Below are 13,061 nucleotides of genomic sequence, written 5' to 3' on the forward strand. Positions count from 1 at the left end.
GAAAAGGAAATGGGGATCGGATGAGTTCGGGTGTTCTTCGGGTTTCGGTTATTATCCGATCCGGTCCGATGTCCGACGGATTGATAAATCAATAACCGTTCGGTTATTGTCTTCGGTTCGGTGCATATCCATATCCGAGTTTTTCGGATCAGATACAATTCGGGTAATCGGGTACAGGTATAACGCCCAGGCCTACCTATAACAATGGTGGTTACTCTTCTTCTTCTTGGCATTCTTGCTCATGCTGGGATTAAGCCTCTTTTATTAAGGAGGGCTTTAAATAAGTATAATACATGTTAACATAAATAATGTTTCGTATTATTGTTGTTTTTCTATATAACAAATTTATAATTATTTCATATAATCTATACTATAAAAGTTGGCTAACTCTCTCCATATGAGTGACACATCAGCAGTGGAGAGAGTGCCACATGTCTATCATCATTAAAATCAAACAAACATAAACTAAAAAGAATATGTAACATCTTATGTCTATATATATATATATATATATATATCCCAAAAACAGTTTTAATATTCACATAAGAGATTTAGAGAGGCTTAGAACATGTCCCAAGAAAGTAGATGCATAAAAGATAAAAGAGCATCAGAAGTGAATCAAAGAGCCATTTCTTCCTCTTGGCATAAACCATGTATCGTTTTAGGCGTTACAATTTTGTCAATAGTTTGACGAGTTGCAGTAATAATCGATATATTTCTTAATATTATAGAAACATTCATGAAAATTTGTCCTAAAAGATAAAAAATTTATATATGATGAAGATTGGGGTTTTCTTCACTATCAAATGGAAGATAATTGAATTAAACTGTAGAATGTTAGTTAGAAAAATATAGAGACAAAGAGGAAGGGGGTTTTCATATTCTAATATTTAGAAGTTGTCAAAAAAAAAATTAAGTGAAATTATTATAAAAGAAAATTTAGGAGTTATATTCAAGAAATAGAAGAGCTAACTTAAAAGAAAAATATATATCTTAATTATATCTATTAAAGAGTTAGCCAAGCTGCAATTCTTGATAAAAAAAATATTAGTGTTTCATCGTATATAATTGAGAAGCTTAATTATGAAGTTATCTAACTACTTACACTTCTTTTGAATGAATGTTAAATTTATTCAACCAAAAACCTCTTTGCTACAAAATATGCATACTTAGATCAAGCTTTCATTTGAAATATATTTTTAGAAGTTTTAAACAAGAATTATAGAATGTTTAAATCTCTCAAAACAAAGTTGTTCATGCATTGTATCTAATAATTCAATTACAAAATGAGAAAACCTATTTGAAGTATTAAAAATTAATAATATCAAAAATATATTTTTTATGAAATGATAATATTAATTTAAAACTAATGGACCTTATTGGGCCTTCTTTATATAATTATAACCCATTTAAACTATCGAGATAACTACAAATCGGTTTAAGATAAAAATGCTTTTGGTTTTGTGTTTGTTGTTTATATTGCCAACTATTAAAAAGAAATACTATATCATTATTAATCGTGAAAAATGCAGAATCGTTAGATTAAAATATACGATGAATCAACGGTCGATCCATATACAAAAATAACCGTTAAAGAAACGCGTTATGTCGGCGATATACATACATACATACATATCGATATCGCTTTAATTTTTCTTTTTCTCCCAATATTTTTTTTTTCTCGCTTCGGGGTTTTCGCATGAAGAAGAATGCGTCGATTCGACGACTAATGAGGAGATTCACGTTGAGTAATCTTATGATTAGTATGTATTTCAATCTGTATCGCTAATTTGTTTTCAGGATTTGTATAAATTTTTGTGTAATCGTTCTTATCTTATATTGATTTAGGGTTTTGATTTTGATTTGATTCAGGCACGAAACCATTACAATCGACTGGGCTTCTTCTTCTTTTTCCCCAAATTTTTCTCTCTTTTTTTTTTTTTTTCTTTCTCGAAGAAGAAGAAGAAGTCTTCGACGATTCGTGGGGAGATTGGTTTCAAATTAGCCTTAAGGTTAGTAGTATGTATTCAATTCTGAATCGCGTAATCGTTTCTAGGATTGTTAAGTTTTTTTTTTTGTAATCGCTCTTATAGATGTTGTGTTGATCTTTCTAGGGTTTTTGTTTTTGGTTTGATTCAGGCATGAAACTATTACAATCGGCTGGGTTTCGTCTCCTTCGTGATGATTGGTTTCAAATTAAGGTTAGTAGTATGTATTTCAATTTCTCTGTATTTTGAATTTGTTTCTAGGATTGATAAGTTTATTTTGTAATCGCTCTTATGTATGTTGTATTGATTTATCTAGGGTTTTGTTTTTGGTTTGATTTGAGAACGAAACTACAACAATCGGCTGGGCTTGGTCTCCTTCGTGATTGATTTGGTTAGGGTTCTTCCTCCTCTGATCCTCTTGGTGTTCTTTGTTTTTTTTTTAGGGTTTCTAGATTTACTTTACTGATCTGATCTAGGGTTGTTTGGTTTGATTCGGGCAAGAAGCTATTTCAATCCGTTTTGTTTCTTCTTCCTCTTCGTGATTTTGTTTAGGGTTTCGAAATCTTACTAATCCTTTGTTGTATTTAACTTTTGTTTTAGGGGTTTCGAATCTAAACCCATGGAAGCTTGTCTCCGCTTCGTCGAGGTATTACTCTGTCTCTCTCGTTTTGTTTTTGTGTTTTTTTGTTTTTTGTTTTTCAGTTTTGTTTTGAGGATTGAAATCGAACCAGTACAACTGATTGAGTTCATGATCTGATCAGATTTACTTTTCCTGTATTTAAGCAATTGGCTTTTGTATTATTGTGGTTTTGGAATCAAGATTTTAATTTTGGTTTTTGTTTTCTTGATCCATTTACAAAGAAAGATCCTCTCTTTAACAAAGAATTCAAAGCCTTTATTTGGTTCTGGCTTCTTGTTTTGCGGATTCTTATGCATCGGGGATTTTAGTTTTTGATGTTTTTGTTTTGGTTTTGTTTTTTCAAAACCCAAAAAAGATCATGGGCAGACACTAATCTAATAGTGTTCTGTCAGATTCTATTTTGGGGACATTGTCCCGAGCAAAATCCTGAACTGTTGGCTTGGTAGTGCATGCATGTTGGGAATTGGAAAAGAGGTTGCGTTTTGTTGGATTATCCAACGGCTAAATAAGTCTTAAGACAAAAGACATAGAACCAAAGAGTTCTCAAAGTTTTGGTACCCTCGGTTGGTAAAAACCATAAGACATGAATGACATAAAGAACCAAAGAGTTCTTAAAGTTTGGTACCCTCGGCTGGTAAAAACCATAAGACGTGAATAAGGAACCAAAGAGTTCTCAAATTTTGGTACCCTCGGCTGGTAAAAACCATAAGACGTGAATAAGGAACCAAAGAGTTCTCAAATTTTGGTACCCTCGGCTGGTAAAAACCATAAGACGTGAATAAGGAACCAAAGAGTTCTCAAATTTTGGTACCCTCGGCTGGTAAAAACCATAAGACGTGAATAAGGAACAAAGAGTTCTCAAAGTTTGGTACCCTCGGCTGGTAAAAACCATAAGACATGAATAAAGAACCAAAGAGTTCTCAAAGTTTGGTAGCCTCGGCTGGTAAAAACCATCAGACATGAATGACATAAAAGAACCAAAGAGTTATCAAAGTTTTGGTACCCTCGGCTGGTAAAAACCATAAGACATGAATGACGGCTTACTGATTCTTAAGACAGACATAAAAGGACGAAAGAGTTCTCAAAGTTTGGTACCCACGGCTGGTAAAAACCATAAGACATGAAGAAAGAACCAAAGAGTTCTCAAAGTTTGGTACCCTCGGCTGGTAAAAACCATAAGACATGAATGACTGACCTTGTGGCTTAATGATTCCTAAGACAAAGACATAAAAGAACCAAAGAGTTCTGATTGGTACCATCCGCTTGGAAAAACCATAAGACAAAGGAGTCAAAAGACATTGGAAGGGTAGTGCATGCATGTAAGGAAATGAGTTGCGATATTTTGGATGGAGCGGACTAAAGAAATCTTAAGACAAGATTGTGACTTGTTTGATGGTAAAAATGACCAGAACTTGGACCAACGTACGGCTTAAAGAAGTTTAGCCCAACGTGGTAAGTATATACATTCACATAAAATGAAGACTAACAAATTCTTTTTTCTTTTCCTTTCAGGTATGTGCTTCTCAAGTTACGGTGTTCAGATTGTCAAGACTTTTGATAGGTATATGCTTTCAAACCTTTTTATTTTTGTTCAAGTACTTTCCAATCTTGTTTGTAATTAGTATATGAAAATCACAAGTGAGAGACACATACAACATCCTGAACTCCAAAGTGGTAGCTTCTGGTGCTTTTATCAACTGATGACGCAGTTGGGAACAGATTCCAATTCGAGAGACTAGGTATTATTTTCAGTTTGAAAATCATAAAAATTGCTTGCGTTTCTAGATGAGCACATTGTGTATTTTAATTTTACTATTCTCTATGTTTCAGTGCTTGTGTATCATAAGCTCTCTTATTCTATATAGTGGATGTAGAGTCTCTCGTAGATTAACTTATATAGATTGTGTTTGTGTTCCTTGAACCTTGAAAGTATTTTTTTGCCTTGTGCTCTAAAACTTTGGTGATTGTTTTAAACATGTGAATGACATCCTAGGATTTTGCATCATCCACTGAGTAAAGGTTGATTTTACTTTGGCTTTTGAAACATAATATTGTGTGTTGAAAATACTTAATATCTCTGTTTTACTTTGGCTTTTGAAACATAATATCGTGTGTTGAAAATACTTAATATCTCTGTTTTGGTGTTTATATGTATAAAAAACTTTTTTCATATAATGAAATAGATGCATCTTGGGATCTACTGTAGTTACTTATTTTTAAATGTCTGTGATAGTACTGCACATTATGGTAATAATACTATTGAATCTCGAATGTCTTTGTTTTGCGTTATTCTCTACACCCTTGGTGATTGTTCTAAGCATGTGAAACCAAATTATGGAATTCTGCATTTACTATATCTATACACTAACTGAATTATGGTAATAATATAAATCTCTAGTGTCTTTGCTTTGCGTTATGCTCTAAACCCTTGGTGATTGTTCTAAGCATGTGAAACCACATTTTGGAATTCTGCATTATACTCTACTGAACTCTGTGTTAGATTCTATGATTTATACCCCTTGGCTTGAGTGTTTACTATATCTATACACTAACTGAAAATGTCATAAATTCTCTTGTTTTACGAAATAGATGAACATAGTTGAGACTCGTGCAGATTATGATGGTATTTTAGTTAAATCATGAATGGATTTGTTTCGTGTTATGTTCTCAATCCTTGGTGATGGGTACAAACATGTTAACTGACATTCTCAAAATTTGCATCATACACTTGTATGATTATTATGTTAGTTTTTACAACTTGTTGTACTCTCTGCCTTAATCTTTTTACAACACTAATGCCTATCTTTTGGTCTCTTAGTCTTTGCAGTTGGAACTCTAGTCTTTGCAGTTGGAACTCTATCGAATGATTGGTGTATTTAGTTAGAATGCAATGTGTATTTCTTTATTCTGTTCTAGCCTTTTGTTTTAATCACAATTTTCTTTATGATTGATGTCAAAATTCAGTTGTAGCCTTTCCGTATATATCTATTCCATTTTTACCTTTCAATTTTTGTTGTTGTTGTTTGTTTGTTTGTGTTAAACGCACAACTTGAATTTCAATGTTAGTTTTGTTGAAAAACATAGTTTCTGTATGGTCATGAACATACATAAAATATAGTTTTTAGCTTTGTTGTGTTGTATTATAAAATATGTATGGTCATAAACAGTTAAACACTGTTCTTGCATTTTTGGTTGGTAAAAGAATGATATATCATTTTGCGTTTCGAAATAGTTAGTGTGGTAAATTATACCAAGACAAAGTGCGATCCTCTTCTTTCACCCTCCACCCTCATGGGCAAACCTAAGGCTAAAAAGAAGCCCTCTCGCAGCATTCCCATTGGATCCGCAACCTTTGCTACCTCCCCTCCAAGACAATCTTTGCCTGAATCGCCAAAATTGGCCGGGGATGTGTCCGTCAGTTCCCCCGCAATTATGCTGCCCACAGTTGTGTTGCCTGAGCAAGTGTTAAACTCAGCCAACAACCGAAGCTTGATTTCGACCCCAACCTTACCAAACCCGAAAATCTCTGTACCAGCAATGGAAAACCCTAGATCTCCAAATTCCTCGGGCTGAAGCCGCAAAGGTTGTCACCCCACAAAGCGCACCTGATAGAGAGATAGGGGAGATTACCCCTCGTCCTGCTGCAGTGACCACAAAGACCATGGCCTCACTTCCGTCTAAGGAGCCCATTAACCCAACCACACATGACGACCAGCCATGGAAAGCGTTGGTAAAGGAAACCTCTTCTCCTCTTCAGAAGAAAGGCTCTCCGTTTATCCTTGATTCAGGTGAGGCTTGTGTCACTATACCAAACTCTGTCATAGAGAAGAACAAGAAAGCTTGGGATAGCTTTATTCTAGGGCAATTCTATTAGGAGCCCCCCGCCAGAGGTGCTGTTCACGCCATTGTCAATGGGATTTGGAGCAAGCAACGTAGGGATATCTGTCTCAAAAATTGAAGGGCATTCGTTTTTATTTAAAGTCCCTTGCCCGAATGATAGAAGACAAATACTTAGCCAGTGTCTCTGGCAAGTGGACGGTCAGACGATGTTCGTTGCGAAGTGGTCTCCGGACGTTGTTCCTAAGAAGCCGGAGCTGTTAATGGTACCAGTATGGCTGGATTTCCATGGAGTCCCGCTTGAATTCTTCAATAGGGAAGGACTGGAACACATTGCTGGCCTTGTTGGACATCCGGTGTGCCTTCATCCCCACACAGAGAAACTTCTTAACATTGAAGTTGCAAAGGTGTATACTGTTATTGATCCGCGCAAACCTCTCCCGGATGCCGTAAATGCTCGTTTCGAATCAGGGCAAATCAAGGGAATCCGAGTTACCAGTCCTTGGCTCCCCTCTTTGTGTAGTCATTGTAAGAAGGTTGGCCACACAGTCTCAAGATGCACGTTAGCCCCCCCCCCCCCCCCCCAAGTGCATCTCCTGTGGCTCGATGAAACACGCTACGACATCTTGTCCTCGTGCAAAGAAAGAAAAGGTAGCAGGTAAAGCCCCCATTCAGAGCCAACTCCCAATCATTGAAGTAAAGGAACCTGCGCTAGCATCTCTATCTGGTAAAGTGATTGCTCCTCCCCCTGTGAACCATCAACCCGATTATCTGGCCTCCAGAAAGAATGTAGCAACCGGCTCTGCTCTGCCGTCTACCAAGCCAACAAACTCTGCTTCGACAAGCGTACCTTCAAAGCAGGCTACTGTAAAAACTTATGGTCAGATAACTAATGAAGCTAAGTTGTGTATTGATCTCACTTCGGATCTTTTTGCTCATTTACCATCCAAAGGTGGGTCGATTGATGCTCAGGAGTCAGGCTCTGAGCAAGAGAGTCTCTCTGGGGATGATGATAATCCTGAAGCTGAATCTAACAGATTCCTCCAAGTTATCTCCAAGCGTTTGCTGAAGAAGAAGGATACTAGAGCTCGGGGTAGAGGCCCCTTATCCCTCTAAACCAATATCCCATATATGGATATTTTTTGTCGTAATGTTAGAGGATTTAATGATCCCATAAAGCGTAGAAGCTTCCGGAAATGGCTAAAAGTACATAAACCTCTTTTTGGTGGAATTCTTAAAACTCGGGTGAGCCCTGCGAAGGCTCAAAATTTTGTCTCCAGTGTAGTCCCGGGCTGGTGTTATTCGGATAACTATGTTTTCTCTGAGCTTGGTAAGATTTGGGTCGTATGGCACCCCTCGGTCCAAGTCACTGTTTTGTCGAAATCTCTACAAATGATCGTCTGTCTAGTTAAGCTGTCGTTTGTTTCCACGGAACTTGTGGTCTCCATCGTCTATGCTTCCTCCACTTCCTGTGCGGAAAGAAAGATTCTTTGGGCGGAACTCCAATCTCTTTCCTCTTCTCCTGTAGTGTTGAACAAGCCTTGGACAGTCCTAGGGGACTTTAACCAAATTCTATCTCCTCAGGAACACTCCAATCCCAACTTGGTAACTCTTACAGGGGGAATGAGGGACCTCAGGGATTGTCTGATCAAGTCATGCCTCTTCGATCTTCCTTTTTGTGGTAACACATTCACGTGGACTAACAAGCATGAGGTTGGCTTGATTGCAGAGAAATTAGACCGTATCCTCGCCAATGAGGACTGGATTCCCACTTTTCCAAACTCTATCGGTGTCTTTAGTGAGCCAGGATTTTCGGACCATAGCCCATGCTGTCTTTTCTTGGACGCTGGCACGCAAAAGGTAAAAACTCCATTCAAGTTCCTCTCGCTCCTCAATCAAAACCCGGAGTTTGCCCCTTTGATAAGCCTGTGGTGGAATGCTCTCTCTTTCGATTGCTCGAAGATGCTGAAGTTGTCCAAGAAGCTGAAGGAGCTTAAATATATCATCTGAACCTTCGCTACAGAAAACTACTCAGCTTAAAGGATGGAGACTGCAACTCAAAATTTTTCCACAGGGTGGTTCTTATGCGTATATCACAGAATCAGATTCTTTTCCTCCTTGATGATGCTAATCAGGTGGTGGATACGAAGCAGGGTATTCAACAAATTGCAGTGGACTACTATACAGAGTTTCTTGGAACTTCATCCAACGCAACACCTCCCAGTGTTAGCGAACTGGCTGCTCTCTTACCGCAACAATGCTCATCCTCTGCAATCCAGATACTCTCAAAGCCTTTCTCTCATGAGGAAATAAAGCTTGCAGTGTTCTCCCTGCCCCGTAACAAGGCTCCTGGACCCGATGGGTATAGTGTCGAATTTTTCACTGCTCACTGGAACACAGTAAGGCCTGATCTTGTAGATGTTGTACTTCAATTCTACGCCTCAGGACAAATACTCAAGCAATGGAACTCCACCCTGATCTCTCTCATCCCAAAAACTCCCAATGTTTCTCGAATGAGTGAGTTCCGCCCGATTGCCTGTTGTAATACCATCTACAAAGTGGTTACTAAGCTCCTCGCAAACCGTCTTAAGGCTGTTTTACCGGATCTCATCACCAACTCGCAATCGACGTTCATTCCAGGCCGCCTCTTGGTGGAGAATGTCCTGCTTGCAACGGAGCTTGTTCAAGGTTATAACCAGAAAATCTCTCCTCGTGGCTTACTAAAGGTTAACCTCCGGAAAGCCTTTGATTCAGTGCATTGAGATTTCATCATCAACACTTTGCACACCATGAACTTCCCCCCTCACTTTTTCAATCTAATCAGCCAGTGTATCACAACTCCGATGTTCTCAGTCTCAGTCAATGGTGAATCATGTGGGTATTTCAAGGGAGCGAAAGGTCCCAGGCAAGGCGACTCGATCTCTCCCTATCTCTTCACCATCGCTATGGAAGTGTTCTCTCAACTACTAATCAAAAGTTATGAGAATACTTCCATAGGTCTACATCCAACAACCTCCAATCCGCAGGTCACACACCTTGCTTTTGCAGATGACATAATGGTCTTCTTTGACGGCAAGAAGGATTCCCTGCATAACATCACTGCAGTTTTACAGGAATTCTCAGACATGTCAGGACTCTCCATGAACAAGGACAAGACTGAGCTTTATGTTGTCGGGGTGAACCACTGCGAAACCTTAGAGATTTCTTCTCTTGGTTTCAAGTTTGGTTCATTTCCTTTCCGGTACTAGGGACTTCCCCTTATGCACCGCAAGCTTCGTATTGCTGACTACAGACCGCTTATTGACAAAGTTGCCTCCCGATTCACAACCTATTCTGCTCGTGCTCTGTCATATGCGGGACGTATGGCTCTCATATCATCAGTCATCTATGGGACAGTTAACTTCTGGGCATCGACTTTCATCCTGCCTAAAGCCTGCATAAAACAGATTGAGAGTCTTTGTTTTCGCTTCTTGTGGACGGGGGACATAAACAAGAAGCCAGCCGCAAAAGTTGCCTGGAATTCACTTTGTCTTCCTAAGGCGGAAGGGGGTCTTGGTTTTAGGTGTATTTCTACCTGGAATAAAACACTCTGTCTTAAGCTCATTTGGAGGCTGTTTACTGGGGACTCCCTGTGGGCCTAGTGGCTAAAGAATAATAAAATTAAAGAGGGTACATTCTGGCTTCAGGATGAGAAGAAGGCAAACTCGTGGAAGTGGAAAACTCTTTTGCGCCTGCGTACTCTTGCTATCCGTTTTCTTCATTGTGTTGTAGGAAATGGTCAGCAGACAAGCTTCTGGTATGACTGCTGGTCTCCTTTTGGACAGCTCATCTACTTTATCGGCCCTACTAGACCAGCTCAAACAGGTATCCCACTCAACGCTGCTGTTGCAGATGCCTGTACTCCTTCAGGTTGGTTGCTGAGGCCGTCTCGTTCACCACAAGCGGAGCAATTACATATTTATCTCACCACAATCCCCCCACCAGCCATTTGCCCTGTTTCCGACTCTTTTCTCTGGAATATCGATGGCGAAGAGAAAGACTTTTTCAGCGCAAAGCAAACCTGGGAGGCGCTAAGGCAAAGATCTGACCCACTCCCTTGGGTAAAGCAGGTTTGGTTTAAAGGGGCAACCCCCAGGCATGCTTTTCTGTTCTGGCTCACGCATCTAGATCGCCTCCCTACTCGATCTCGTCTGGCAAGCTGGGGAATGCAAATAGCTACTACTTGCTGCATTTGTGGACAAGGGCTTGAAACTCGTGAACACCTATTCATACGCTGTGAACTCAGTGAGGAAATTTGGTTACAAGTAACAAGAAGATTGGGCTACCGGCCCTTTGTGTTTCACACTTGGGAGGCCTTATCAGCTTGGTTGGATTCTTCTGATGCCACCTCTACCAGGACCCTTAGGAGACTTGTTGCACAACTAGTTATTTACACAGTTTGGATGGAGAGAAACAATCGGCTACATAACAATATCACCACTTCACCGCATGTCTTATTCAGAGCGCTGGACAGAGGAGTTAGAGATGCAATTTTTGCAAGGAGTCACAGGAAGCTTTTCAAGCATTTGTTGAGAGACTGGCTAAAGTTTGTATAGAACAGAAGCCCCTTTTCCACCAATGGTGGTCTTATAGCGATAGCCCTTGATTTTTTTTTTTTTTTTGACAAGGCTTATCGGATGTGTAACATTTATTGTAGCTACTACAATACATTTTCTCTAATGAAAATTCACAAATTTTCAAAAAAAAAAAAATTATACCAAATTAAAGATATACTATCAATTTTATGATTGGTTATGAGGATGTAGATAGGACTTCAAATTTTAATCATTTGTTTAATGCTTGGTATTTTATATAATTAAACGTATAACTTGAGGTTGAACACTACTGATACCACCAGATGTAAGTTAGATATTCAAAGAAACTTGTATTCATACTAGAAGTGGGTATTTTATTTTGGAGGTTATCGTATTCCATTAGAAGATGGAACCGAAAACATAATGAGTATTTTACAAAAAAAAGTTAAAGAGAAAATAGTCTACTTTTTCCACACAAACTTATAAAATTGTATAAATTTATATCTATCTATAGATAAAACATAAAATCAGGATGATACTATAAACTCCAAAATCTATATGTTGAACTCTCTAATTGAAAACTCAAACATAAGTTGCCCCAAAACACTTAAAACATGATAGTTTTTTTTCGAATTATATATTACATATTACTATTACACATTTTTAGTTTTGTAGTTTACAAGCTTAAAGACTGGACTTTCAAATGAATTTGAATAACAAATTATCAAATGCTCATAAATAAAATAAAAAACTATATTTTCACTTTCTATATAAACAATAAATTTAAAAACTACAAATTATCGAAAAGAAAATTTGAAAGACATTCTCCTCCTTTTTAAAAAAAAATCTCTAGTTCTCTACCTAAAGTTTAACTCCTGGTTTCAAATTAATAGTATAGAGGCTTTTTGGTGAGTAAAAAAAATATAAAATATATGTAACGAATTTAAGTTAATGCAGGCATACATAAACTTTTGGAGATACTTGTTAGATAAGAACTGTAAACTACGATGTGTAAAAGAAAAATTGGCATTCACACATATTTGGGCTTTCATGTGTTTGTGAGTATCAAACTAATTAAATAATTACATATTATTTTAATGCAAAATTTTACTAAAATATATTAATTTCTGAAAATCAATATAAGTAAAATATTTATTAAAAATTATAAAAAAATGAATTAATAAAGTAAAGAACATATATATAACTTATCTATATGTTCCTTTTTGTTATTATTATTACCACAATAATTTAAACAAAGGGTTTTTAATTAGTTATTATAATCTCAGTATTTTTTTTTGTCGACTTATACATATCTTAGTATATAAACTAACTAATCTTAATATGTAGTGTGATTATTGATTAAAAAATGAAAATATTGATAATCGAAAAGGAATATGTGTTCTAATTGTATATTCTTATATTTGCTATTAAAAGTATTGAGACATAACTCTTATCATTATAAATAAACTTATTACCCAAAAAAAATATGATATATTTAAAATCAATAACTATTAGATTGTGCAAAATTGTTAGTTACTTGACAAACTATAAATATAAATTTGATCTTTAAAACACAAAAAAACACATATTGCAATAAATTTTAACATTTTATATATAATTTTTCTACCATGTTAACATATTTCACGGGTGAAATGTATTTATAGGCGAATATGTTTAGATTTTGGAGTTTCATTATTTTTTCATAATGGTTTTTTGTAATATTCCGTCATTTATAGAAAATATACAAATTAATCAACTCAAAAGATCTAAATAGCCTAATTAAAAATATTAAATTAATAAATTAGATTGTTTTCAGAAAAATTATTTTAGAATCCGATTATTACTAACATAAATATTAAATTACTCTTAAATCAATAAATATATGTTATGGTTCTATAAGAAACATGCAAAATTTTTATGATTATACGATAAAACATAAAAATATATGAATTTGATTTTTAAACCACACAAAAGACATGTTGTAATAAATACTAACATCTTATCAATACTTTTTTTACGTTC

The 13,061-nt window shown here is 36.6% G+C and overlaps 2 protein-coding genes and 1 long non-coding RNA gene across 4 annotated transcripts; all 3 read left to right on the plus strand.

Moving 5' to 3' along the window:
- Window positions 1–1,620: 1,620 nt before the first annotated feature.
- LOC104779593 (uncharacterized) lies at window positions 1,621–5,635 on the plus strand. Of its 2 annotated transcripts, XR_766503.2 has the most exons (8): window positions 1,621–1,763; window positions 1,873–2,012; window positions 2,140–2,201; window positions 2,305–2,379; window positions 2,589–2,634; window positions 3,021–4,050; window positions 4,141–4,189; window positions 5,447–5,635. It is a non-coding gene; the product is annotated as an uncharacterized LOC104779593 (long non-coding RNA). The 2 variants fall into 2 exon arrangements; XR_015596411.1 differs by lacking the exons at window positions 1,621–1,763; window positions 1,873–2,012; window positions 2,140–2,201; window positions 2,305–2,379; window positions 2,589–2,634 and adding an exon at window positions 4,268–4,367 and having other exon boundaries at window positions 2,972–4,050.
- A 1,961-nt stretch (window positions 5,636–7,596) lies between these two features.
- Window positions 7,597–9,227, plus strand: LOC147945227 (uncharacterized). The gene is made up of 2 exons (XM_087509160.1): window positions 7,597–8,325; window positions 8,565–9,227. Exons 1-2 carry the CDS (start codon window positions 7,597–7,599, stop codon window positions 9,225–9,227), a joined length of 1,392 nt encoding a protein of 463 aa, XP_087365286.1.
- Window positions 9,228–9,254: 27 nt separating this feature from the next.
- LOC147945228 (uncharacterized) lies at window positions 9,255–11,060 on the plus strand. The gene is made up of 3 exons (XM_087509161.1): window positions 9,255–9,641; window positions 9,714–10,014; window positions 10,237–11,060. The coding sequence occupies exons 1-3, from the start codon at window positions 9,255–9,257 to the stop codon at window positions 11,058–11,060; spliced, it is 1,512 nt and encodes a 503-aa protein (XP_087365287.1).
- The last annotated feature ends 2,001 nt before the right edge of the window (window positions 11,061–13,061 follow it).

This window comes from Camelina sativa, chromosome 4 (genome assembly GCF_030686135.1).
Source record: "Camelina sativa cultivar CO46 ecotype springtype chromosome 4, ASM3068613v1".
Taxonomy (NCBI): domain Eukaryota; kingdom Viridiplantae; phylum Streptophyta; class Magnoliopsida; order Brassicales; family Brassicaceae; genus Camelina; species Camelina sativa.